This window comes from Dromiciops gliroides, chromosome 1 (assembly GCF_019393635.1).
Source record: "Dromiciops gliroides isolate mDroGli1 chromosome 1, mDroGli1.pri, whole genome shotgun sequence".
In the NCBI taxonomy this organism is placed as follows: domain Eukaryota; kingdom Metazoa; phylum Chordata; class Mammalia; order Microbiotheria; family Microbiotheriidae; genus Dromiciops; species Dromiciops gliroides.
In genome coordinates, this window is record NC_057861.1 from 711901574 (window position 1) to 711926265 (window position 24692).

The 24692-nt window shown below is 41.0% G+C and overlaps 1 protein-coding gene and 1 non-coding gene across 3 annotated transcripts in view; one reads left to right on the forward strand and one right to left on the reverse strand.

The window, feature by feature from the left end:
• Positions 1-17037, reverse strand: part of LMCD1 (LIM and cysteine rich domains 1) — an 84342-nt gene extending 67305 nt beyond the window's left edge. For both annotated transcript variants that reach the window (XM_043975614.1, XM_043975613.1), the window contains exon 1: positions 16716-17037. Coding sequence is in view for 1 of the 2 variants with exons in the window: in XM_043975613.1 (XP_043831548.1) it covers positions 16716-16742 (27 nt within the window). In the remaining variant the exon portion in view is untranslated. The remainder of the gene's footprint in view (positions 1-16715) is intronic.
• A 6769-nt stretch (positions 17038-23806) lies between these two features.
• On the forward strand, positions 23807-23970 carry LOC122737608. The gene has a single exon (XR_006354427.1). It is a non-coding gene; the product is annotated as a U1 spliceosomal RNA (small nuclear RNA).
• The last annotated feature ends 722 nt before the right edge of the window (positions 23971-24692 follow it).

The window sequence follows — 24692 nt, forward strand, 5'->3', positions numbered from 1 at the left end:
TACTAAGTCTCATTCTTAATTTCTTAAGTATACCTACCAGACAATGGGAGGATTGAGGGAGGGACAAGAAGGGCATTTCCTTAAACAAATGATGGTACCCTGTACAGTGAAAGCCATAGTTTGAAATTTTGAAGACAAGCTTGTAAAAAGTTATCTCAGCTTAAAATGAACCTTTTTCTTTTTCCAAATGTACCTTATTTGCCTCTTTTCTAGTAAGTTTCTTTCAAGTGATGTGAAATTGTGTTTTTACTGAATATCTTTCCTCTCCTTCTTGATTTTTTGCCCAGTAAGGCTCATTAATTGATTGTATAGAACGGCTCCCTTGGTTAGGAAAGACAAACTGATGAAGTAGATGATGCGATGTGGTTCAAATAGGCTCCCTTCTTTCAGAGGGAGTCAGTGAAATATACTGTAACAGCTAGAATGACTGATGGGGTCCTGAGAGGTGGTCCCTCAAACACCAACCAACATCATGTTTACCAACCCTTTGTGCATTCTTGAACAGCTTAATCAAGATGGGTGTATTTATAAAGGTAACTGAGGTTTGCTTATTCTCAGATCTAATGCTCTCTTAAAGGGCTTCAGTCCATATATCCTTACATCCTTTTCCTGCAAATTACCAATGGTTTAGGATTAGAGAGTCATTGATTTCAAGCTGGAAGAAGCAATAGATGCATTTACCTCCAACACTCTCATTTTTATGGAAGAGAAAAATTGGAGGCCCAGATTGCTAAAGTTATTTTGGCTGAATTTAAACAGTTGGAAATGACCTGAGTTCACATAGGTAGTAGCAGAGCCAACACTTGAACTCATTTCTGTTTATAGACTATAAGTAAGACCCATGGTTGGATTGAGCTGAGTGAAGGGTTCTGTCTTTGTCCTTTGAAATTCAAAAAATGGCCTGAAAAATTGATGTCAATGGATGATTATTCCCTTGACAAAAGGGAAGGGGAGAAGGGGGGGCAAGCATTTATTAAGCACCTACTATGTGTCAGGTACCATGCTAAGTGCTTTACAAATAACTCCCATTTTACAGCTGAGGGAAGTTGAGGGAGAGGGAGGGTAATTAACTTGTCCAGGGTCACATATCTAGTAAGTGTCTGAGACTAGATTTGAACTGTGGTCTTTCTGACTTTATACTAAATGCTCTATCCACTACAGCACCAAGGTGTCTTAAAGTTTTCAAAACAGGAGGCCCATCCCATGAAAACAAGGACTTGGCTAGAATTACAAAGAAGCAATAGTGATGAGAGCTGGGCCTTGTTTTAAGAATGTGATTGCCAACACTCAGTCTTCAGTGCAGAAGGACATGGGAGGGTTCCAGGCCTCCAATATCTTGTACATTGAACAGCACATATTTGGCAAAAAGGGAATTCTGGGAAAAGGAAAGGTAGTGGGAGTGAGGGAAGAGGACACCCAGCAATATGAAAGGAACTTTTCCAGTTGTCTTAAGTTGGGCTTTGAAAACCCAGAAACTGAAAACTAGGAACTGATGTGAACTTTCAGTCACTTTAAACGGATTTTTGGTAAACTTTACAGCTGTCACTCAGGATAATGTGCTCAGCCTTATTTGGTGGCAGAAAAGGCAAGCTATAGCTAAGATGATGATTATGAGCCAACCAGAACCCTCCACTGGAGAGCACTTTGAGGATTCTAGTCTCTTGAGACTCCCAGAAGAATGGTGAGGCTTAAATGAAAGTTCAAGGCTTAGGTTTTAAAACAACTGAGGAAGCATGCATGATGTAGTAGCTAGAACACTGGACTTGGAGTCAGGGAGACTGGAGATCCTGACTCAGACATTCTGGGACCCTGGGCAAGCGACTTAGCCTCCTGGCCTCAGTTTACCTTAAGGGCAGGGGCACTGGATGTAAAGTGCTTTGTAAACCTTTAAAGCACCATGTAAGGGCTAGCTATTGTTATGATTGTGATGATGTAATGACCTTTAGATCTCTAGAATTCCTCTGAAGTCTAACTCTATAATCATAATTAAAGTGGACCAAATTCTGGCTCGTCCATAATATCCACAAAAAGAAGCATCCATACAAACAAGTTGGGGAGAAGAATGAAGCTGGCCAAACTCAATAAGTCCTATATTTAAAGTCTACGGGCATCATTCAGAAAAAGGACACCATTTCCATTTCCCCCATCTCCCCCAGTACTTCCCAAAGTACTCTATTCTTCTTCTGACTATAAGTTTCTATAATCAGGACATAATTAGGTCAGAACAACAGGCCTTTGCTCCCAGGTTATGATGGCCTGTGTTCTTTGTCTACAGGTAGAAACCACTGAGATCAGTACCTCATTAGAAATAATAATTAGTTAAAATAGGAAGATGCCAGATGGTGAACTTCTTCACTACTAACAGGGCTGCAGCCCAAGTGAACTCCTTCCTGGCTCAACCCTGTCCTGCTTTTTTGTGCCCATGTCTTCCTAGGAATGGATTCTTTCAGTGTCCTAGAAGAGCTAAGGGGGACATGATCATTGTGTTCAAACATTTAAAGGCCCCTTATGTGTGATTTTACATCGTATTGAAATTACATTTTATTACCTTCTATGGACTCTAAGTGAGGATGACCTAGGTTTAGAATCTATCTTAGATACTTGCTAGATATTATTAGATGTTCTATTTTGTCCTATAAGGCAGAACCGAGAGTAACAGGTAGAAGTTGCAAAGAGGTCAATTTAGACTTGATATTGGGGGGCAGCTAGGTGGCACGGTGGATAAAGTACCAGCCCTGGATTCAGGAGGACCTGAGTTCAAATCTGGCCTCCAACACTTGACACTTCCTAGCTCTGTGACCCTGGGCAAGTCACATAACCCTCATTGCCCCCACCAAAAAAAAAAAAGTAATAAACTTGCTGTTGGAAAAAGAATAAAAAAAAACTTCCTAATGATGAAAGCTGTTCAAAAGTGAATTGGATCTTGAAAGGCAGGCAGGATTTGGTCCAGAGAAGATGAAAAGGAGAGTGCATTCTATGTGGGTGGTATACCTTGAACAAAAGTGTACACTTGGCACTATGGGAGATATGAAGAATGTATAAGGTAAGACACTACAAATAGAAGAATAAGATGGAGGAGGCATGGCTAGGTGTTAGTTCATTAGAAAAAATCTGGGGCCTTTAGTGGGCCACAAGCTAAATATGAGACAACACTGGCCACAGCAGCCATGAAACCAATATGGTTTTGAGCAGCATTTTAAGAGACTTAGCTTCAGAAATAAGGAAGGCAGAGTCCTACTATGTTCCATCATGGTCAGACCACATCTAGAGTGATGTATTAAGCTGGAGCATCACACTTTAGGAAAAATAATAATACACTGGACAGAATCCAGAGGAAGGCAACCAGAATAGTGGAAGACCTTGAATTCTTGCCTTATGAAAATTGATTCTATGTTTAGCCTAGTGATGAGAAGACTCAAGGGGAAAAATGATAGCTATCTTCAAGTATTTGAAGGCAATTTTGACTTATTCAACTTGTTCCCAGAGGGCCAACATAGTCATAATGGATGGAAGCTTCAAAAAGTTAACGCTAACATATAGAACTATCCTTAAAAGGAAAAGACTTGGAGGATAATGAATGGTTCCCTTCACGGGAGTTCTTTTTTTCTTTTCTTTTCTTTGTTTTTTCAGGGCAATGAGGGTTAAGTGACTTTCCCAGGGTCACATAACTAGTAAGTGTCAAGTGTCTGAGGCCAGATTTGAACTCAGGTCCTCCTGAATCCAGGGCCGGTGCTTTATCCACTGAGCCACCTAGCTGCCCCACTGGAGTTCTTGAAGTAAAGGCTGGATGACCACTGATATGGCACATTATAGAGGGGACCCTTTTTCAGGAATGTGCTGGACTCAGTGATCACTCAAGTCCCTTCCAACTCTGAAATTTGACATTTCCCTTTCACCTAGATCAGCTTTCTCTTTCCAAAGGTAGCACCAGGAGGAAGAGTTTATCTCACATAGTTGAAGCTTATAATAATTTAAGCCTGAGCCACCTCTTGGGCCCATGATCATAAAGGTCCATAAGCTCCCTAGTAGCTATATAAAGGGGAACTTCCTCTTATTTGTCCTAAAGTAACCTCTTTTCTTCAGAAGACGGGAAGCTTCAAGGGAGGCTCCAACACTCTTGGATTTGTTGAAGCCTCCCCTGCTCATTCTCTCTGTCCCCTTCAAGTGTTTGGAGTCTTGGATGAATTCCCACTTCATCCTTCTCTTTCAAGACTGAAAAGTCCCAGTCTGGTTAGTCCATCCTTAAAAGAAGGCATGGCCCCATCCCCACGATCTTTCTAGCTGGCTCCAAATTACTTCAATGAAATTATTTTCCATCATCCCTTTAAGTCCGATGGCTGTTTAGGGAGGCAAAGATGAGGCAGGATACCTTTCTTATCCACCCCTGTCTATTCTCTGGGCCCCTATAAACAAAAGGATGATCTCTCTAATTTCATTCTCCAGATAACTGGCGGAGAACCATGCGTGCTGTCTGGTTCTTTCTAATGTAACCATAAGCAACTGTCAAAAGTCAAGAACAATCACCCAAGTGGCATTTTGATATCAAAACCATGTGTTCAGCATTTCAGCACAATACGGGCTCTCCAAGGCTTCAGAATATCATGAGGAAAAATATACATTATGGCCTGACAAAAATCTGCAATGAGAAGCCACGGGGGAACTGACTCTAACTGGAGATTTTGGATCCTGTTAACTGAGTTTCCACATTTCAGAAGGGTTTGTTTTCTTCTTCACAGCTCATCAAGGATTCCTATTCAAGTTTTCTTTCCTCTAATTATTTAAATGGTTTCAAAGCTAAAGGTGAAATGCTGAGCACACCCTTTCCACATGGTGCCTTAAATGGTGTTTTGTCTTTTTCCAGGACATAGTGTACTGTGTTTGGCAGGTGGGTAGTTATATAGGTCATCACACCCAGACTGGGCCACTGGGTACATTTTGTTGGGTCTCTCCTCTTCTCATATATGCCCTATGACTTCTCAGCCCTTTGGTCACAGTGCAAAGCTGAGACATAGAAAAATGAGGCTCACTGGGGATGAGGATATTAGGAAAGTGTTCCTGGGCTGCCTTTCAGAATGTTGGCCTCTCAAGCAACTGCCTTCTCAGGTTCTCACTGTGCCAGGCTGGCAGGCTCTTTCTGCCACCTCATTGTCGTGGAATGGATTTGTGCTAGAAGGGAAGGAGAGGAAGAGATCAGAGGCAAAGGAGGGAGTGCAGCCCATAGATGGAGAGTCAATTCAAATGTATTGTCTCAGGCTGCAAAGCCAGAGTGAATGAAAGGGCAAAGATGTTCATTTCCCAAATTAGTATTCAGATAGATAGGATGGGAAATGAAGGCAAAATTTAGTTGTAAACAGAAATTATTCATGTTCTTTGTTATCCTATTATTAGATTACCAAAGCTTGCCCAAATGGGTAAAAGATCAATTCAAGATTCAATCAATTCCAAAAGTATTTATTGCATACCTGCTAAGTAGAGATAGGATATAGAAAGACAAAGGAGACATAGTCCCTATATGTTGTTTTGCTGTTCAGTCATGTCTGACTCTTCATGACCCTGTTTGGGGTTTTCTTTCTTTTTTTGGTTGGTCAATGAGGGTTAAATGACTTGCCCAGGGTCACACAGCTAGTAAGTGTCAAGTGTCTGAGGCCGGATTTGAACTCAGGTCCTCCTGAATCCAGGGCCAGGTGCTTTGTCCACTGCGCCACCTAGCTGGCCCCCGTTTGGGGTTTTCTTGGCAAAGATACTGGAGTGGTTTGCCATTTTCTTCTCCAGCTCATTTGGAATGAGGAAACGGAGGCAAACAGGGTTAAGTGACTTGTCCAGGCTATTCTGAGGCCAGATTTGCACTTAGGAAGATGAGTCTTCCTGACTCCATAATCAGTATTATATTCATTGCACCACCTAGCCTCCCTCAGTCCTTACATACTATAGTGGCAAGCGCATTGGATTTGGAATCAGAGAATCATGAGGTAAAATCTTGGCCCAGTTCCATACTACCTGTGTGACCTCAGGTTAGTCTCCTAACCTTCCAGGATTCAGTTTTCTTGTCTATAAAACTAGAAAGGAGTATATCCATAGTGCTTTGTGGCTCTAAATTTTATTTCCTTTCATGAAATATATAATCTTATAACCATCCAGCAGAGGAAAGAGGCACTAGAGGTAGTGTGACATAGTGGGTAGGGAAGCAGGCCTGGGTCTGAGTTCATCCTTAGTAAGTCATTTAACCTCTCAGTTATCCCAGCATAGCTATAAATTGAAAAACAGGTGCTGATTTGATTGGAGAAAAGAATTTTCTTCACCTTCATTTTCTTATACCAAAGAAATCACCAGTATTGTTCAAAGTTTAAAAACAAACAAACACCTAGCCAATAATCAGCTTTAACAATTTACTTGTTTACTCATGGGATGCAGCAGCAGGAAGAACACTGAATGTGGAGTCAGAAGACCTGGTTCAAATCCTAGCTCAGCTATTACTGCCTGCAGCATGACCTTGGGTAAGTCAACTACTTTGGGCTTCAATTTTATGTGTAAAATGGAAGAACTGGATACTAAGGTTCCTTCTTATTTTAAATCCATAATCCTATGAGCTCATTCTCCATTGAGCAAGACAACTGCTGGGTATAATAATTGCTTTTTAAAAAGGTTTAAACATCAAAGCCAGAGATAAGAAAAGAAAACATGGGATTGTACAATCATATATTTAGAGAGACAGGTGACAGACAATATGCCTTTAGGGAAAGCAGGGCAAGGAGGAGACAGGGATCTCTGTAAGTCACTTTCCTAATAAGAGAGTTGGACAAGTCATGAGGCAGATCCTATTTCCTCTGGCATCTTATGGATCCATGTGTCTCAATGACCTCTGTTGGGAGCCTTGTGAATTAGTACCTAGAAAAACCTGTTAGTCATACTGTCCAAATAGATGGGAACATCTTAAGGGCAGGTTTCTTACTGGGGAAGATGAGGTAAGAATTCACTCTTTTTGGAACCTTTTTCTTTAAGCATGGCTCACTCTAGTCCTTTTGACATTGCTAACACAAAATAAAGTTTTCAGTGTTCATAAAAGAGCTATATGTCTTCCACAAAAATAGAACTGCCTACTTGAATCACATGATTCAAAGGGTACTAAAAGGCCTGCCCAACCCAAAATAGTACCAGCCTACCTATGACATCTTTGTCATTTGCTCTAAAGAATACCATTAAAAATGCAAATGTGATACCTGGGATAGAAGAAAACATCAGTCTTCTAGTAGCCATAACTATATTGGTAGCAAAGATCAAAGTAGGCTTATAACAACCTGGAACACAATACTGTTTAATTGGGGGAGTGAGGGAGTGGCAAAGGGTCAGATGGAAATATCGCATATTAGGAAGGACACTGAAAAGATGGAGAATATTAAAAGGAGAGTAATAAGGATGAGGAGGGGCATTGAGTTCATATGAAGATTGGGTAAAGAAAATGGAATCCCATCTTCTACAAGGAGCCTTTCCTAATATTCAACAATGCTTGTGCCTTCCCTCTGAGATTATCTTCAGTTTACCCTGTATATATCTTATTGGTACATAGTTTTTTTGTTTGCTTTTTCCCTCACTAGAGTGTGAGCTCCTTGGAAGAAGGGACTGTCTTTTGCCTTTCTTGGTACCCCTAGTGCTTAACGTATTGTTTGCCTTAGTTTCCTTAACTGTAACGTGGAGATAATAATAGCATCTTCTTCATAAGGTTGTGGTAAGTGCTTAGAACTGTGCCTGACCCACAGTAGGTGCTATAGAAATGCTTATTTCCTTCCTCTTTCCTTCCCTTATTATTAGATCCAATTTTTAGGTGAAGAAACTGAGATTCAAAGAGTCAAGTTATTTGCCCCATGTTTATGCAACTAGGAAGTATCAGAGCCAAGATTTGAACTCTAGTCTCTTGACTCTAAGTCCAATATGACAACACTTAGAAAATGATCAAGTACAAGAGATATGTTAGATTTATATAGTTCCTCATATCTCTATCCATGGTAATATGATAATAACCAATGAGATTATGACTGATTTTTGTACGCTTCAGAAGATCCAAGTTTAGCCTAGACATTTGGAGATAGAGAAGAAGAGGAATAACGTATCCCTCCTGGCCAAGAAGTGGAGAAGAAATGTCCGTCTTTTACTTCACCATTCAAAGAAATGTGGTATAGAGAAGTAAACAATTCATTGATAGTTTAGAAACTTTAGCTTTGCTTCTTCTATTCATGACAACAAGTAGTGATGTGACCTTGGCCAAGACTTTGTCATCCTTTGATAAAAGAAGGGATTGTACCTGATGATAAAGACCCCATGTGGGCAGTGGAAAGAGAACTCAACTTTCCTTCTGAATTTGGAGTCATAGCACTTGAGTTCAAATCCCAACTCAGGAAAATACTATCCCTGTGACTTTAGGTCAGCCATTTTTCACCTCTATGGACTTCAGCATCCTTATTTATAAAGTCAATGTTTTAGACTCCGACATTCCAGCTTCAAATTTATGATCTTATGATCTCAAAGAGTCATCGTCCTATAAGAGCTTTTTCTTAAAGACCTCTGGTGAGGGGTCAACTTACTCCCCTAGTAGTCAGCCTGCTTCCCTTTGGAACAGTGCTGTTAGCTACTCAGCTTTTCCTTACTTTGACTTGAAATTTGCTTCTGTCATTTTCACCTATTGTTCTCATTTCTGACCCCACTGGGACCAAAAGAACAAGTTTGATCCTTTTTCCATGTAACAGGCTTCCAAATACTTGAAGAGAGCTATCAGTACTCCCTCCTTCTTAAAATAATTTTGTATATTCTTTGTATTTACTTATCTGTCATCTCTCTCTCTCTCTCTCTCTCTCTCTCTCTCTCTCTCTCTCTACCTGTCTGTCTGTCTGTCTATCTATCTATCATGTCTAATCCTCAGTAGAATATAAACTTCTTGAGGGCAGGTGTCCATTTTGTTTACTAACAATATCCTTTGTATTTATTTATCTCCTTACTGTAGTCTCTCCTTTCCCCTCCCCCCAACCAGTTTAAAATGTCTTGTAAACTCTTGGGAGGGTAAGGACTATCTTATTTTGCATCAATATCTTCAATTCCAAGTACAGTGGTTAGATCACAGCAGGCACTTAAATTTTTGTTGAATTTAATGAAGAGTCTATGCTTAATTCATACTCATCCTCAAAGTAAAAAGAATCCAATGTTTAACTACAGAAAACCAAGACCAGTCCATGAACAAACAGGCAGGATTGGAAACAACTGCCATCTAAGCAGAGTGTTCAGCTATTTCTCTTCAGATTGGAGGATTTACTAAGGGGTTCCTCAGTGTTCATAGGTCCATGAAATAGAAATAGCATTTCCTTTTTAAGTATGTCCGAGTGGGGGCTTGGGCCCGGTGTTTTGTTTGGTTCTGATTCACATGTTACAAGGCAGACCATGAGTCAGACCAATTAGACAAGCAATGATACACATCCCAGAGGCCAAGTACGTGCCCTGGACTTGTATTTCCTGGAAGTTCCCAAGACAGCAGATCTCTAGGATTCTTTTGAAAGCCAAATCTAGACATACGAAATAAGTGGACCATATTTACATGTGGTAAACATATTTTGAGAGTGTTAGCATCAAATTTGTAGTTTTTTCTTTGGAGGTTTTCAAGTTCAAAATCGTGTTCTTGGTTCCTTTAAATTGATCTGCATTATTTCTCCCCATCTGCCTCCAGAATTTAGAAGTCCTTGGGGAAGCAGGGGACATCCCTATGACATACAGGGTGACAGCAATAGCCGCCTCAGGCAACAATTGAGTGGCTAGCCCCTTGGGATGGCATTAGCTCCTTGTTAATATGCATCTGGCCTGGATCAACAGAGATCAGTGCAAAGTGGGTGGTCAGCAGAGGAAGAAGTTTCTGTATAACATCTGGGGAGTTGTTCGGTGAATACTGGATCAGACTTTTTTCTATTATCTATAATCTGCACATACAGCCTATAACAATAACCGCTGACCTCTCCAATCCTTGTTTTAGCACAATGTATTCCTGGATCTCTACCTGCCCCCATTTTTTAGCCCTGAAGAGTAAGACAAGTTTGTTAGAGATTCCATCTTATTGTGAGTCGTACATGCTAGTAGTCCAGAGAAGGTAGGCTGCTGGGAGAAAAGCAAGTGTTTTGTGTTTGTGAGAGTGTGTGTGTGTGTGTGTGTGTGTGTGTTCCTGTATGTGTGTTGCACTGATGAAGCATGTTTCTTATAAACCCATCTACTTTTGTTGTTTCAATAATAATAAAAAATAAGACTTTCGAGTAAATTATTATCTTAGATCATGGATTTGAGTGAAGTTAGAGTGCTGATATAAACTCAACTATTAGAAATGGCATTGTTGGGCAGCTAGGTGGTGCAGTGGATAAAGCACCGGCCCTGGATTCAGGAGTACCTGAGTTCAAATCCGGCCTCAGACACTTGATATTTACTAGCTGTGTGACCCTGGGCAAGTCATTTAACCCCCATTGGCCCACGAAGAAAAAAAAAAGAAATGGCATTTGTTGGGCAGCTGGGTGGTACAGTGGATAAAGCACCAGCCCTGAATTCAGGAGGACTTGAGTTCAAATTTGGCCATAGACACTTGACACTTACTAGTTGTGTGACCCTGGGCAAGCCACTTAACTCTCATTGCCCACAAAAAAAAAAGAAATTGCATCATGAATACTTGAGATGAAATTGATAGTTCAATGTTATCATTTTGTCATTTTTTTTCAGCCATGTCTGACTCTTTGAGACCCCATTTGGGGTTTTCTTGGCAAAGACACTGGAGTGATTTTCCATTTCCCTCTCCAGTTTATTTCACAGATGAGGAAACTGAGGTAAACCGGTTTAAGTGACTTGCCCAGGGCCACACAGCTAGTAAGTGTCTGAGGCTGGATTTGAACTCAGATCTCCCTGACTCCAGGGCCATGCTCTGTGCACTATGGAGCCTCCTAGAAGCCCTTGATAGCTCATACATTTTGAAAATGTTATACATTGCCAACAGATACACCAGAAAGTTCTAGAGCTAAGGGGAGTGTACATATTTTCACCTTAGAGGCTAGCTTAAGACTTCTCCTTAGAGAATCAAGCCATTTAATCATCTTCATGGAGCCCTACTATGGTGATGTCTGTCAGGAATGAAAAAGGAAGGTCTTTTAAAGTGAAGATTTATTGTGAAGGACAGTAGTTTTCTTACACTGGCTTTCAGGTGTTTAGAAATCTGTATTCGGGGCAGCTAGATGGTGTAGTGGTTAGAACATTGCCCCTGGAGTCAGGAGGTCCTGAGTTCAAATCTGGCCTCAGACACTTAATACTTACTAGCTGTGTGACCCTAGGCAAGTCACTTAACCCCAATTGCCTCACCAAAAAAAAAAAAAAAGAAATCTGTATTCATAGGACCTTGGGTTAATATCTTGCTTCTGGTACTTAAAATCTGTATGACCTTGGACAGGTACTTTAAAGTCCTTGGGCTTCAGTATTCTCCACTGGGATATATGGCTTCTGAGGTCCTCTCTAGCCCTTGAGCTAAGACCCTCCAAAGACTCATTCCTTTGCCTCCAGCAGAGATACATTGTTTGTGGGTTTTTTTTTTTTTGGACCAGCCTAACAAGACCTGAGTTCAAATTCTAGCTGTCACGAGTTGTGTGGTATTGTGCAAAGTACTTCCTTTCTCTGCTCAGTAAGAAATGTAGGAAAGGGTCAGTTTGTGACTGACTTTAGAAGCCAAAGAGACTGCTTTATATTTGATTCTGGAAGCAATAGAGAACCATTGAAATATATCTAGTGTTGAGAATCATGGTCAGAGTTGTGTTTTAGATTACTTTGACAATTGAATGGAGGATGCATTGGAGTGGGGGAGAGAATTAAGACAACTAGTTAAAAGAAACCAATTAAAAAACCATTATTACTATCATGATGCCCCTAGAGTTTTTTTCTTTTCCAGGCTAAACATTTCTTTCCATTCTTCTTAACAACAGTGAGGGGCTTAGATTCTTTTCATCATTTGATGAGGCACATCATGGAGAGAACACTAAACTCCAATCAATGAATGTGTTTACATGCTAATAGAATTCCATCTTTCTTTCTTCAAACTAAATACCGACATAGTTACCTTGGTATGTGTTCAATCCATGTAAGCTCCCAGATATCAGGAGCCAAGTTGTTTCTACTTTGTGATCCCAGCACCTACCACAGTTCCCTGAATACAATAAGCCCCTAAAAGATGTTTGCTGAATTGGTAAATTCTGTGCTGATTTTGAAACTGAAGGCTTAAAAGCTGAGGTTGCCAGCTTTTCTCTGGATTTTAATGATTCCCTATTCTCCCCATAGCCTCAGGTAATCCAAAGTTGGCTGTCTTTGCAAATGTCAATTGCAAATCTTCTACCAATCTAGGAACTGGAGCATATCCACAGAATACAGTAAAAAATCCTCAATTTTCAAAGTCCCATCTTCAGTTTTAATTTTCAGAGGCACTGGCACAGGGAATATTCTCCTCTAGCTCATTTTGGGCCTAAGGAGCTGTACCTATGGGCATCCTTCCAATGTCATAGTAATTAAAGTCTTTAAAGGATGGCTTAGTATGTTTTGAAGATGGAAGGAGCCAATGTCAATTCCCCAGGAGCCATGTTTATGTTGGATTGCTTGCCTGGAGACCATGCCAAGAAGCACAGTGCAGGAATGAGAGGTGAAATCAGGGAAGGTCCACTGAGTACCAGGGGGAGATCTAGCCTGGAGCAAGATAAGGGGAACAAAGATGTGATGGGGAAACGTCCAGAGACACCCCATAAGATCTGGGAGGCCATTTGGGATTATAGATTTCAAGCTGGAAGGGAATTTAGAGGTCATTTATTACATTCCTGCATTTTGCTTGATGAAGTTGAGGCCCAAAGAAATTGTGACTTGTCCAGGAGATGCCTATGGGACGACCAGTCCAAAGACAGTTGCAGATACATGACTGTGGCTCTAGATGGAGACGCAGGCTGGACAGATACAGAAGGAAATCTCCAGGTGCTCTTTGTACAGTGTCCCACAGACTCTCCTTTTGGCAATATGCTCTTGTACATAGAGACTGTATCTATAATCCTGATGTATGAAGACCAATTGAATGAATGGGTGGGTCAAAAGGTACTTTAGAGTTAAAAGAGCAGCCGTGGGGTGTGATGATTACTTTTGTTCTGTGTAGCCCCAGAGGACAGTTAAGAGCAATGAGAGGAAGTTGAAAAAGGAAAATTTGGGTGTGAGGTAAAGAAACATGCCTAATGATTCCAGCCATCCCAAAGTGAAATGAGCTGCCTCTGAGCAGGGAGCTTCCTCCTCATAGAACATTTTCAGGTAAAGTATGGATAGGTCTTAATAGGGTTTATTGTAGCGGGAATTCTTGTTCAAGTATGACTTGCATGAGATGGCTTCTGTGAGTCTGTGCTTAACAGAATGACCCAGCACTAGGATTTTTTTTTTTTTTTTGGTGAGGCAATTAGGGTTAAGTGACTTGCTCAGGGTCACACAGCTTGTAAGTATCAAGGGTCTGAGGCCAGATTTGAACTCAGGTCCTTCTGACTCCAGGGCTGGTGATCTATCCACTGCACCACCTAGCTGCCCCTGTACCATGATTTCTAACAGACATCAACAAGGTTGTACAGTGTAAAGAACAACGGATTTGGGATCAAAGGATCAGGGTTTAAATTCTGGCTCTGGAACTTGTGTGACCCTGGAGGAACCTCTGACCTTTTAGGCCTCACTATCCTCATACATAAAACCAGGGAGTTAAATTTGGTGGTCTTCATAGTCCCATCCAACCCTAAGTTTATGATTCCAGAATCTCCCCATTTTATAGGAAGCTCTGTCCATTTGGACACCCCTCTCTCTGAATAGCAAGTACAATGAGTTCTCAAGTGCAGCTGTCATTAAGTGAAAGTCACATCAAGGCAAGGCCCCTGAGGCACTTTGGGGTCATTAGATTGTTTGGGGGGAGAGGGATTATTTTATGATCTTTTGTAAATTCATTGAAATGACTCCATCTGTAAGCAGATCCTCTTCAAATCTCAATTCCTATGAAAGTATTTCAAAATGTCGGTGAATCTGCATCCACCAGTCAAATGGTATTCACCCAGTTGTGAATTTAATAAGTAAAAACATAATAAAACATTCCAACATACATTTGAAGGGACATGAAGCTTCATGACTGCGATTCTTTTCAAGCACAGCCAACCCCACTTCCCCCATTTTTCCTTCTTCTTTGTACATAAGACACCCGGTAACCAAGCTATCCTCATCTTTTTGATTGTCACAATCCCAAGAGGCATAAAATGTCTTTCCTTTCATCTCTGTACCATCACATACCTTTTCTAAGCCTGTAATTGGATCCTAATGGAAAATCTGTCCTGTGTAGGTCAGGGAAGTTGGCATTTGATGGTGGCAAGAAGGAGAAAATGTTCTTCCTGTAAGCCAGATAATCCTGTTTTCCCATGCAAAAGAAAATAAAATAGCCATGCAAAACCAAAATGGGGCTACATCAGGGCTGTCTACATGCTGCTGGAGCAGGCTTGGGCCTGCTACCCTTATTAGCAATTAATCAGCTTGAGCCAAAAGACAGAATTACAAAGTTTCTAGGAGAATGTGTTCTTCCTCTTAAAATACTATCTTCATGGGGCAGCTAGGTGGTGCAGTGGATAAAGCACGGCCCTGGAGTCAGGAGTACCTGAGTTCAAATTCGGCCTCAGACACTTAACACTTACTTGCTGTGTGACCCTGGGAAAGTCACTTAACCCCAATTGCCTCATCAAAACAAACAAACAAAAACAAAAAAATACTATCTTCATTAGGTCTGGGGGGGGGCAGAAGTTTGGGCAGAAAATACATGCTGTTGGAATAATCTTTCTTGATTCCCCCCTCCCCAGTAAAAACAAAAAGGTGATCACTATATCACCAGTGGGGCCACAGGTTGGGAATACATGCTTTTATTTGGGGTCTCCTGTCAATTACTGAAGTAATATGACAAGATGTAACTCACTACTGACACAAGCTCTGTGGCCATGGGAAAAGTAACTTTTTCCTTCTAAATATCAATTTCCTCATCTATAAAATGGGGTTAAGAACTGTGGTTCCTATTTCACAGAGCTCTTGGAAAGCTCAAATGAGCTTTTGTAGACTTTAAAGTACTTTATTTCAATCCCTTTTTTTTGGACTCATAAACATGTATCATTATTTATCTAGTTCTCTTTTTGATGGAGTTAAGAGAAATTTGGTTTTAGGACAGCTCTTCTGGTATGCTGTTATATATAATGTTCTGTGGATTTTTCAACAGGTAGATACAATGCCTGCTATTTTGTAACTGAATCAAGGTATTGTCCTGGGATACAATAATGATTGTAACTGTTGGTATCCCTAGTATAATTTATAGCTACTAGTCTATAGGTTCTGAAGAAGCCCTTAAGCAAGTGATCAGACAGAGGGGCTGCAGTGGGGATTGGCCCATAAATGGGATTTCCCGCTGATCGGCCTCCAGAAAACTTGCCTTCTTGTAGACTTTGGAATCTGAGGATAGCTCCTTTCACAGGGTTAATAGCAAGGAGGTACATTGACTGATTAGCATTTCACCTTCTCTCACAGCCCAAGCTCCCTAGGGAATTCCACAGTTTCCGATTTTAGTGAGGTTCGTTGGAAAGAATGCTGGTGTTAGATTCAGAAGGCGAGTTCAAATCCTGACTCTATAAGTTGCTACTTGAATGATCTGGGATGAGTTGTCACTTCTCTATCTGACTCCCAGGCTCCTCTTCTCTAAAATCAAGGGTTAGCAGGTGAACCATTAGGCTCCTTCCAGTTCTTAATCTTACATGGTGTCACATAGAACATGGAAAGTGCCTTTGGAGTCAAGGGTTCAGAGTTCTAGTCATTGGCTTGTTCTAGTTATTTAGCTATGTGACCTTGGGTAAGTCATAGCTTGTTCTTAAGCCTCAAAATCGTCAGCTGTGAAATAAGAGACTTCAACTTTCCATGGTCTCTTCCTCTTCTCCCTAGCATTCTTTGATTCTCAAACTTTTCCTTTTCCTTTGACCATGGTCCAGGTAAATAGCATGTTTCTGAGCTACGGGAACAACTGAAGCCCTCTCCCTCAGCTTGATTTCCTGTGACCTGTGATTCTTTACACACTGCCTGCTGGGCTTCTGGCCAGGCCTTCTCAAGAGGGAAATGTGCAGACCCCGGGGGACAGAAATGAGCTCCCTTGTGCTTGAATTGCTGTTCCGGCTGCCAATATCAGCCACTGAAGAAGCCGTTTTGGCCATGACTGGAATGAGTGGCGGAGAAACCCCAAGGATGAAAGCAAAGGAAGAATTTCCCTTTTGGCAAAAGACCTTTTCAGGCTGAAAAATGAAAACTGTTCTTACCTCCCCAGTGCTGGGGAATAGGAGAACAGACAAGTTTCATCTGTCAAATTAAAACTTCTATTTAAACTTTCACAAAGGCAATGATGGGAATCAGATCACCTACAATGATCTAGTTTGGTTTTCATTGATTGCGAACTAATGGGCTTGGGAACCCATCACTTTGGTGCCTAGATGTAGTTGGAACTTTTCATGGTGGCCTCGGATTTAGTGAGAATCAGAGAGGAAAAAAAATAGCAAATACTTGATCATCCTGAGAATTCCAGGTAAGCTTCAGGAAAGTGGAAAAGTAGGAAAAGAACGTTAACCAGGGTAAATAAAATCTCAACTCACCTTTTGGACTGCGGGGTTCAGGTCCATTGCCGATTTCACCTTTTCTTCTAGAACAGAGACAAATTGAGGGTTTAGAGCACGATGGAGTGACTGCCCTGAGAGCTGTGGCGAGCACTTCTGACAGCTCTTGTTTGAATGACTGATGTCTGGGAGATGTTGAGAGATGGATAATAATACTCCAGTTCCAGTTGTGAGCTCTGCACCCAGCCTGTCTGATTCAGGGGGCTTTAATTGGAGAACAGGACTCCCTCTAAAACCTTGCCAGCCAATCGCTGAGGACCTGCCAACTTTTCTGGCCAATCCCAGGGCGAAGCTTTGCTCCTTCTGTCACTTTTGCCTGGGAGGCAGAGAGGAGAGGGGAGAGGTGTCACCCAGCCTGACGTCAGGCTCAGGAAGCTGAGCCAGCTGCCTGAGGCTTGATTCACATCTGTCCCACTGGATTGTGAGCTGCTGTGTGTGGAGGGAGCCGGGAATTCACACTCCCTGGGTCTTGACTAAACTATACTCGCTCTCCCTTCCACCCCCAGCCCCACCCCACCCTCTGCATTGCCTTTAAAGGAAAAGAGAGGGGAGGAGCAGTGGTTTTAGTAATTCATTCAGGTCAAAAGGGAGTGTGATTTGACCAGGAAAACACGGGTATATTTAGTTAACTCGATCCAAAAATAAACTCTGAGCCAAGCTCCCCTTCCCACCATTTCTGACTTATAAAAAGGGGGAAAAGGGGGCGAAGTTTGCAGTCTTACTTAGTGTTGACTCAAAATTTACTAATTTTTTCCAAGGCCCAGTAACATTTTCTGGTAATCTGGGAGATACAACCATGGAGGTGATTTACAATTTAATGGAAACAAAATGAGGAGTGAGTAATTACAAGGTTTGGCATGGATGACAGACCTCCTACAGATAATGTCACCATGTGAGCCAGTTCCTTGATCCATAGATTCCACTGGCTGGCATCTGATTCATGAGAATGGTGGTGGAAAGTCTCAATTCAGTTCGGTTCAGTAATTCAGCTCCCTCAGCAGGCACTAAGCCCCTACTATGTGCAGGGCTCTGGACTAGTGGCAGGGCTCAAAAGACAAGAATGAGACACTCCTTTCTCTCTCTCCTAACATTCTTCTGGCATGATACAGAATGTTCACTGATCTAGAGATTGGGGGGGGCGGTGTCATTGACTCCAATCTCTGCATTTTATATATGAGGAAACTGAGGTCCATGGGGGTGAAATAACTTTCCCAAAGTCAGACAGGCAGTCATTAACAGAAATAGAATTTGAACCCATGTCCTCTGACTCTAGTGATCACCTCATTGTACCTCCCTCCCTCCCTCATTTGCATACTCTATAGAAAATCATTTCAGGAGGGAGCAAACACTAATCAGGGGGGTCTCCTGGAGACTGTGGCAACTGAGCTGTGTTTTGTAGGAAGTGAGGGATCTCACAAAGCAGATGAAAGAAGGGAGAGCACTTCAAGCTGATTCAACATAATCATTATTATTTGCCATAGGAAATGTTTTTCACCTTAGGAAGTACTGGCAAGTACATTGAGAGGAAAAGCCATGGAGAATGGAGCAGGGTGTGGTGGAGGAGGGAAGAAAAATATTATTTTGAATTGGTCTGCTATAGGCAGCTCTGCTAGGACCTCATACAAGGAGGGGTTTTGCCCATTCTTTGGGATGAAACTTGCTTGTTGCTATTGGGTTAGCTACTCCTGGAACATAAAGCCAGCCAGCCCTTTTCTTTTTATGCCTCCTCCTACAGCGATGGGTCATCATTTTGCTTTTAATGAGTATCACAGATCTGGGCCCCTGAAAGCATTTTTCTTCCCCTTCTCAGACAGAGGATTAAACGCAGACCCCTTGAATCTGGGTGAGAGAGAATTTCTGTCTATCTTCCTTCTCCACTCCTGATTGGAACCTGGCACTGCCACCTGTCTGCCTCACTACCTTGCCAGAAATTAGTGATTACCAAGGAGCAAAACACCCGGAATAGGCAGTCTGTTATTTAATTGCTCTCTGAGGTGTGCTGTTCATTAGACGAGGTGGGGGTGGGTTGGGACAGGGGGTAGAGAGAACTAGTTTTGATCAAGGCATTTTTGTTAGAATCCTAGATTCCTTGCACGGATCAATAATTCCTCCAAAAATATTTTATTGGTTTATTTATTAAAAGAACATAATTCTCAGGGGGTAGCTAGGTGTCCCAGTGCATAAAGCATGGGCCCAGGATTCAGGAGGACCTGGGTTCAGATCCAGCCTCAGACACTTGACACTTATTAGCTGTGTAACCCTGGGTAAGTCACTTAACCCTCATTCCCCTGCAAAACAAACAAATAAAAAAACCCAACATAGTTCTCACTTCTCAACACTCATCATCTAATAAAAAATCCTTCCTTGTTACAAAGTATAATAAAGCAATGATACATGATCATGTATGGTATTATATGCTTCATTCTATCCTTAAATCCTGTGCCTCTGAGAAAAGTCTATATAATAATCTGTAGCATTTATAAAAACAAACATTAGGAGGTGGGTGATATTCTCACTCCCATTTTACAGATGAGGAAATTTATGCCAATGGCAGTTAAGTGACTTCTCCAGGATCACACAGCTGAGATTTGTCTGAGGCAGGATTCTTCTAATTCAAGGTCCAGCACTTGATCCACTGTGCCTGCCAGCTGCCCATATGCTTTATTAACAGTTCTCGATCATCAAGGTTTGTCATTTCCTTATGCTGTATCTTTTAGGGTTCTTTACCTTTATTCTTTGGACATATTCTTGAAAGGGGCTTTCAACAGTTGATCACCTCTCAGTACTGGCAGTGGTTGAGCCAATGGCTTGTCCACCTTCCCCCCCCCCCCTTTTTTTCCTTTTTGGGGCAATAAGGGTTAAGTGACTTTTCCAGGGTCACATAGCTTGTGTCAAATGTCTGAGGCCGCATTTGAATTCAGGTCCTCCTAAATCCAGGGCCTGTGCTTTATCCACTGATCCACCTAGCTTCCCCCTTTCCCCCTTTTTATAGGCTACCCCTAAAGAGTCTCTTGATGGCATTGTTTTTTGGTAAGTGACATTTTAAAAGTGGGTTGTGAATGACACCCATTCCTGTCAGTATGGCACAGTAGAAAGAGTTTTAGTTTTGAATCAGAGTATCTGCACTTGAATTCTATTATTGCCCCTTACCTCCTGTGAGACCCTTGGCTAAATCATTTCATCTAGAGGCATCTAGCTGGTGCAGTGGCTAAAGCACTGCGCTTGGAGTCGGGGAGTCCTGGGTTGAAATTCCACCTTGGACTTGCTGTGTGATCCTAACCAAGTCACTTCACATCTCTGTGCCTCAATTTCCTCAACTGTAAAATTAGATTAACAATAGCACCTTCCTCCCAGGGTTGTCATGTTGATAAAAGGAGATAATATATGCAAAGCACTTTGCAAATCTTAAGAGTGCTAAATAATTTCTAGCTATTATTAACCTCATTGAGCTTCAGCAGTCTCTTCTTTAAAATGAGGAAGCAATTGAACTAAATGATTTTAAAACCAAGCAGCATTATAGTAGATTATTTTATTCCAATTGGTTGTTTAAGAAGAAGTAAAACCCCTTTGCTTTGGTCTTACATTTTATCCAATGAAGACCTTTTCTGTCTTCCTATGTTAAAGTTATTCTATTGGTAAAAGACAGGGCTCACTTTAGAGTCAAGAATTCTTACCTCTTACACATACTAATTACACACCCTTGGGCAGATCATTGGACCTCTCAATGCCCCACCCAGCTCTCTAGGACCAGAAATCTTAGAGATTTGAGTAGATGGTTTTTCTCTCACTAACCAATCTGTGTCTGTGGAAAGAGTTTCTATCACGGGTGCTCCTTATACTGATGAAATCATAGGTCTGGACTACTTCCCCTTTTCCCAATGAAGTGGGGTCTTATTAAATGGAATGCAAATAGACATGAGCCAAGACAAGCATTGACTAATGAGGACGACTTCACCATGAATAGCCCTTTCACTAGCAAGGCCTAGGAAAAGTGGCATCACACAGGGAAGCCAGGAGCCCTCATATTTGCAACTGTCTTACATGTGTCAAAGAGAACAGCATAACGACATTTTTCTCTGGTATCTTTACAAAAGGAAAAATAAACAAACTCCCAAATAAAGTTATTTTTCATCACTTCCCTAGAAATTTTTCCTGCTCCTCATCCCAGTTAATCATGATAATAATATTGACCTACATATGACTTTAGGTTTTCATTATACTAATAGTATTTACATAGAGTGTTAAGATTTTCAAAGTGTTTTATCCATGTTATCCCATTTTACTTCAACAACTCTGCAAAGTATCATTTTACAGATAAGGAAACTGAGGCAGACAGAAATTAAGTGATTTGCCTAGAATCAAACGGTAAACATCTGAGGCATGATTTGAATTCAGACTTTCCTAATTCTAAACCCAACATTCTAACCACTGGACTACCTAGTTACTTTACAAAGCACTTTAAGTTCGCTGTCTAATTTGAGTCTCACAGCAGGTAGTTTTATTGTTGTTGTTGAGTTGTTGTAGCAGAGTGATTTGCTACTTCCTTTTCCAGCTCATTTTAGAGGTGAGGAACAGAGGAAAACAAGGTTAACTGACTTGCCCAGGGTCACACAGCTAGTATCTGAGGGTCAAATTTGAACTCAGGGAATCTTTCTGACTCCAGGCCCAGAGCTTTATTCACTGTGTCACCTAGCTGCCCCAGTTGGTAGTACAGGAACTATTCTCTCTCTTTTACCGTAGTGAAATGACACATAGCTAGTATGTGGGAGAGTCTGCATTTGAATTCTGTTCATCTGACTATGTAGCTGGAAGGAACCTGAGAAGTCATTGAGTTCAATCTCCTAATTTAACCAGTGAGGGAACTGAGCCTGAGTGGAGTTGAATGATTTTACCAAAGACACAAAACTACTGTGTGTCTGAGAAAGGATTTAAACTAGGGTCTTCCTGATTCCAACCTCAACACTCTATCCACTGTACAATCCAGTTGCCCAAAATAGATAAGGAAACTGAGGCACAAAAAGGTTAAGTGTTTTGCCCAGGGTCACATAGCAAGCTTGTATTAGACTTTCTACACTCTAGCCTGTATATTATGCTACTTCCTGAACCTGGCCATTTGCTTATCCAGTATACCCTGAAAGCTTGTCAATAACCAGTTTCCCACTTCTTAAAATCTTTTACCACAGACATACATAATCCTCCTTTAATCTATCAATCCTCCAAATTCATTAGATTAGGAAGACAAGTACTATCATTCTCATTTTCCAAGATAAGGTACAAACAAATGAATGTGCCTAGTGTATAGTGAGTGCTTAATAAATGCTATTTGACTATTTGCTATTGTCTCAAAAAGACAATTGATTTTAAATCCTAATTTCTCTGTAGTACATTATGAAAATACATTATGACTCTATTTGAAATAATTCACATTTACACAGTGCTTTAAGATTCAAATGTTTTCCTCATAATTACCCTATTAGATCAGGGATATAAATCTTATTCTCCCCACTTTACAGATGAGGCAACAAAACTTAGAGCGATCAAGAACCTGATACAAGATCACATAGCTAGTAAATAGTGGAGCCAGAACTAGAACAGGTCTTCTAGCTCTTAACTGAAGGTTCTTTTCATTGCCTACAGCATAATACCTCACTGGTATTGTGAAAAGTACACTATGAGCCCCCACAACCCTCCAGAAACTCAAAATCCTTTCATCAATGTATATTTTATACTGGTTTAATATAAGCAAATTTAGATTCGCTTCCCTTCACCTTGCCCAGGAAGATGGATAGAATTCTAATTACGTAGACTTCTAGTGCTAAATAATCTAAGGTCCTCTAACTTTAGAGTTCATATCTTTCTTTTTTTTCTTAAGAAGAAACAGACCCTGAAGGCTAGCATTTCTTCCAGTTCACACTTATATGACCAAACCAAGATTCAACTGTGGCTCCCTTGATTCTAACTTCAATCTTCTTTCCATTACACTTTGGAGCCCATTACTCTGTCAACAATCAAGACAGAGTTACCTATTCTCTTATTGAAGAGGAGATTCTTGGAATATATCTGTGATGAATTAAATACTGTTTTCTTTGGCCTAGGGGTCTCTTACCGCAACTTGTGGGAACTGATGTCAGCTCATCACCCAGGAAGAAAGACTAAAATCATAGTGTCATGGAGAGAAAGGCTTTAGAACTGGAAAGGACTTCTTCCAGTCTATACCTGTTTCCAGATTCACAGCTTTGTTGCTCCATAACATTGGTCCTAAGTTCAAGTCCAAAGGCATATTTACTGCCTTCTGAATCAGATCTGGGTTAGGGTCCTGAAGGCCACTCTAAAAGATCTCTTCTTGATCCTCAGGGCACTGATGCTGGGCTGGCTGCAAAATCCAGCTTAGATTCGTGTAGTTTATTCTCTCAAAAAATTCTCTTGCTTTTGAGACATCTACCTGAGTGTGACATTCTTACTATGGAGGAAGGGTACCAGTTATGATTGAGGCCCCTAAATCATTATCTAAGAAGTCCTTTGAATGCCTTGGTTAGGGGCAATGAACAAGCTCTGTGCTAAATGGTAAGTCTTCTGTACCAGGTTCATCCTGGTTCACAGTGGCTGGAAACAGCAGGGACTATATAGTTTTTTTGGTTTAGCTTACTTTAGTTTTTTTTTTTTTCAGGGCAATGAGGGTTAAGTGACTTGCCCAGGGTAACACAGCTAGTAAGTGTTAAGTGTTTGAGGCCAGATTTGAACTCAGGTCCTCCTGAATCCAGGGCTGGTGCTTTATGCACTGCACCACCTAGCTGCCCCCTAATTATATTTCAATGATTTGAAGAAGAAGAAGAAGAAGAAGAAGAAGAAGAAGAAGAAGAAGAAGAAGAAGAAATGTAATTAAGTTGAGAATAAAATTAAAATGGCAAAAAAGAAAATTATTGAGTCACATATGGCCCCAGAGGTCTTCTATGTTGACCTTTCTCAATCATCTTTACTAACAGACTATTCAGTCAATAAAGCATTTATTAGGGCCTAAAATGGGCCAACTACTGTGCTAGGTGATGAGATTAGAAAGACAAAAAGATATAATACTTACCTGGCAGGGGTGATTCCATGATCACGAAGGTGGTTTCCCCAGGGTGAGGCTTATCCATTGCACTCTGGATGGGCTGACCCCTGTGATTTCCCCAAATGTGGGAAACTCGACTGCATAATTTGTGGTAGTGGGGGACTGAGTTCGCACTCTCCCCTGTAATAAAAAAAAAAGAAAGAAAGAAAGACAAAAAGAGAGGCATTTCTTTCTCTTGACGAATTTACCTTCTATGGTGTTATACATAGAACCAGACACACTTGCAGAATAAATACAAAATATACACAAGATGGTTATAACCTCTCTCTGGGTGTGATGCTGTTTCTCACCTGTATTATTTGAAAACTCCCCACATAATATGCAGAACCCCTATCTACCACATGCTTCCTGTAGGAAGGGTGTCATACAGAAGAAACTGGGCTTATTCCTCTAGTCAATACTCTTTTGAGCAAACCAAACACTGTGAGACCATTGTTTCTTAGGGTGATGATGTTCCTTGTCAAAGCCTAGATAACATCATAATAATTAAAACCTTCATTAGTGTGTTTTTCCCCCTCAAACTCTCATAAAATTTTTTACTGGCAGCACTTTCCTCCATGGAATATTGGGTTTCCACAGTTCTCCTCTGGAAAAGATGATGAGGATTATATATCGACTTAGGTACAATGGTAAACATGTTGACTCAGTTTAGATTGAAAATTTCTAAGGTCACGAACAATCTGTTAGGGACCCTCAAGATTGGGGAAGCCAATTCTACTGTTTTTTAGTGAGAGAAAACCATCAAATATGATAGGCGAAATTCGTCTTTTTCTTTCTTTCTTTTGTTTCTCCATACTCTAATAAACATTTATTATTATTGTAATGCTATGTACAAGATACTTTGC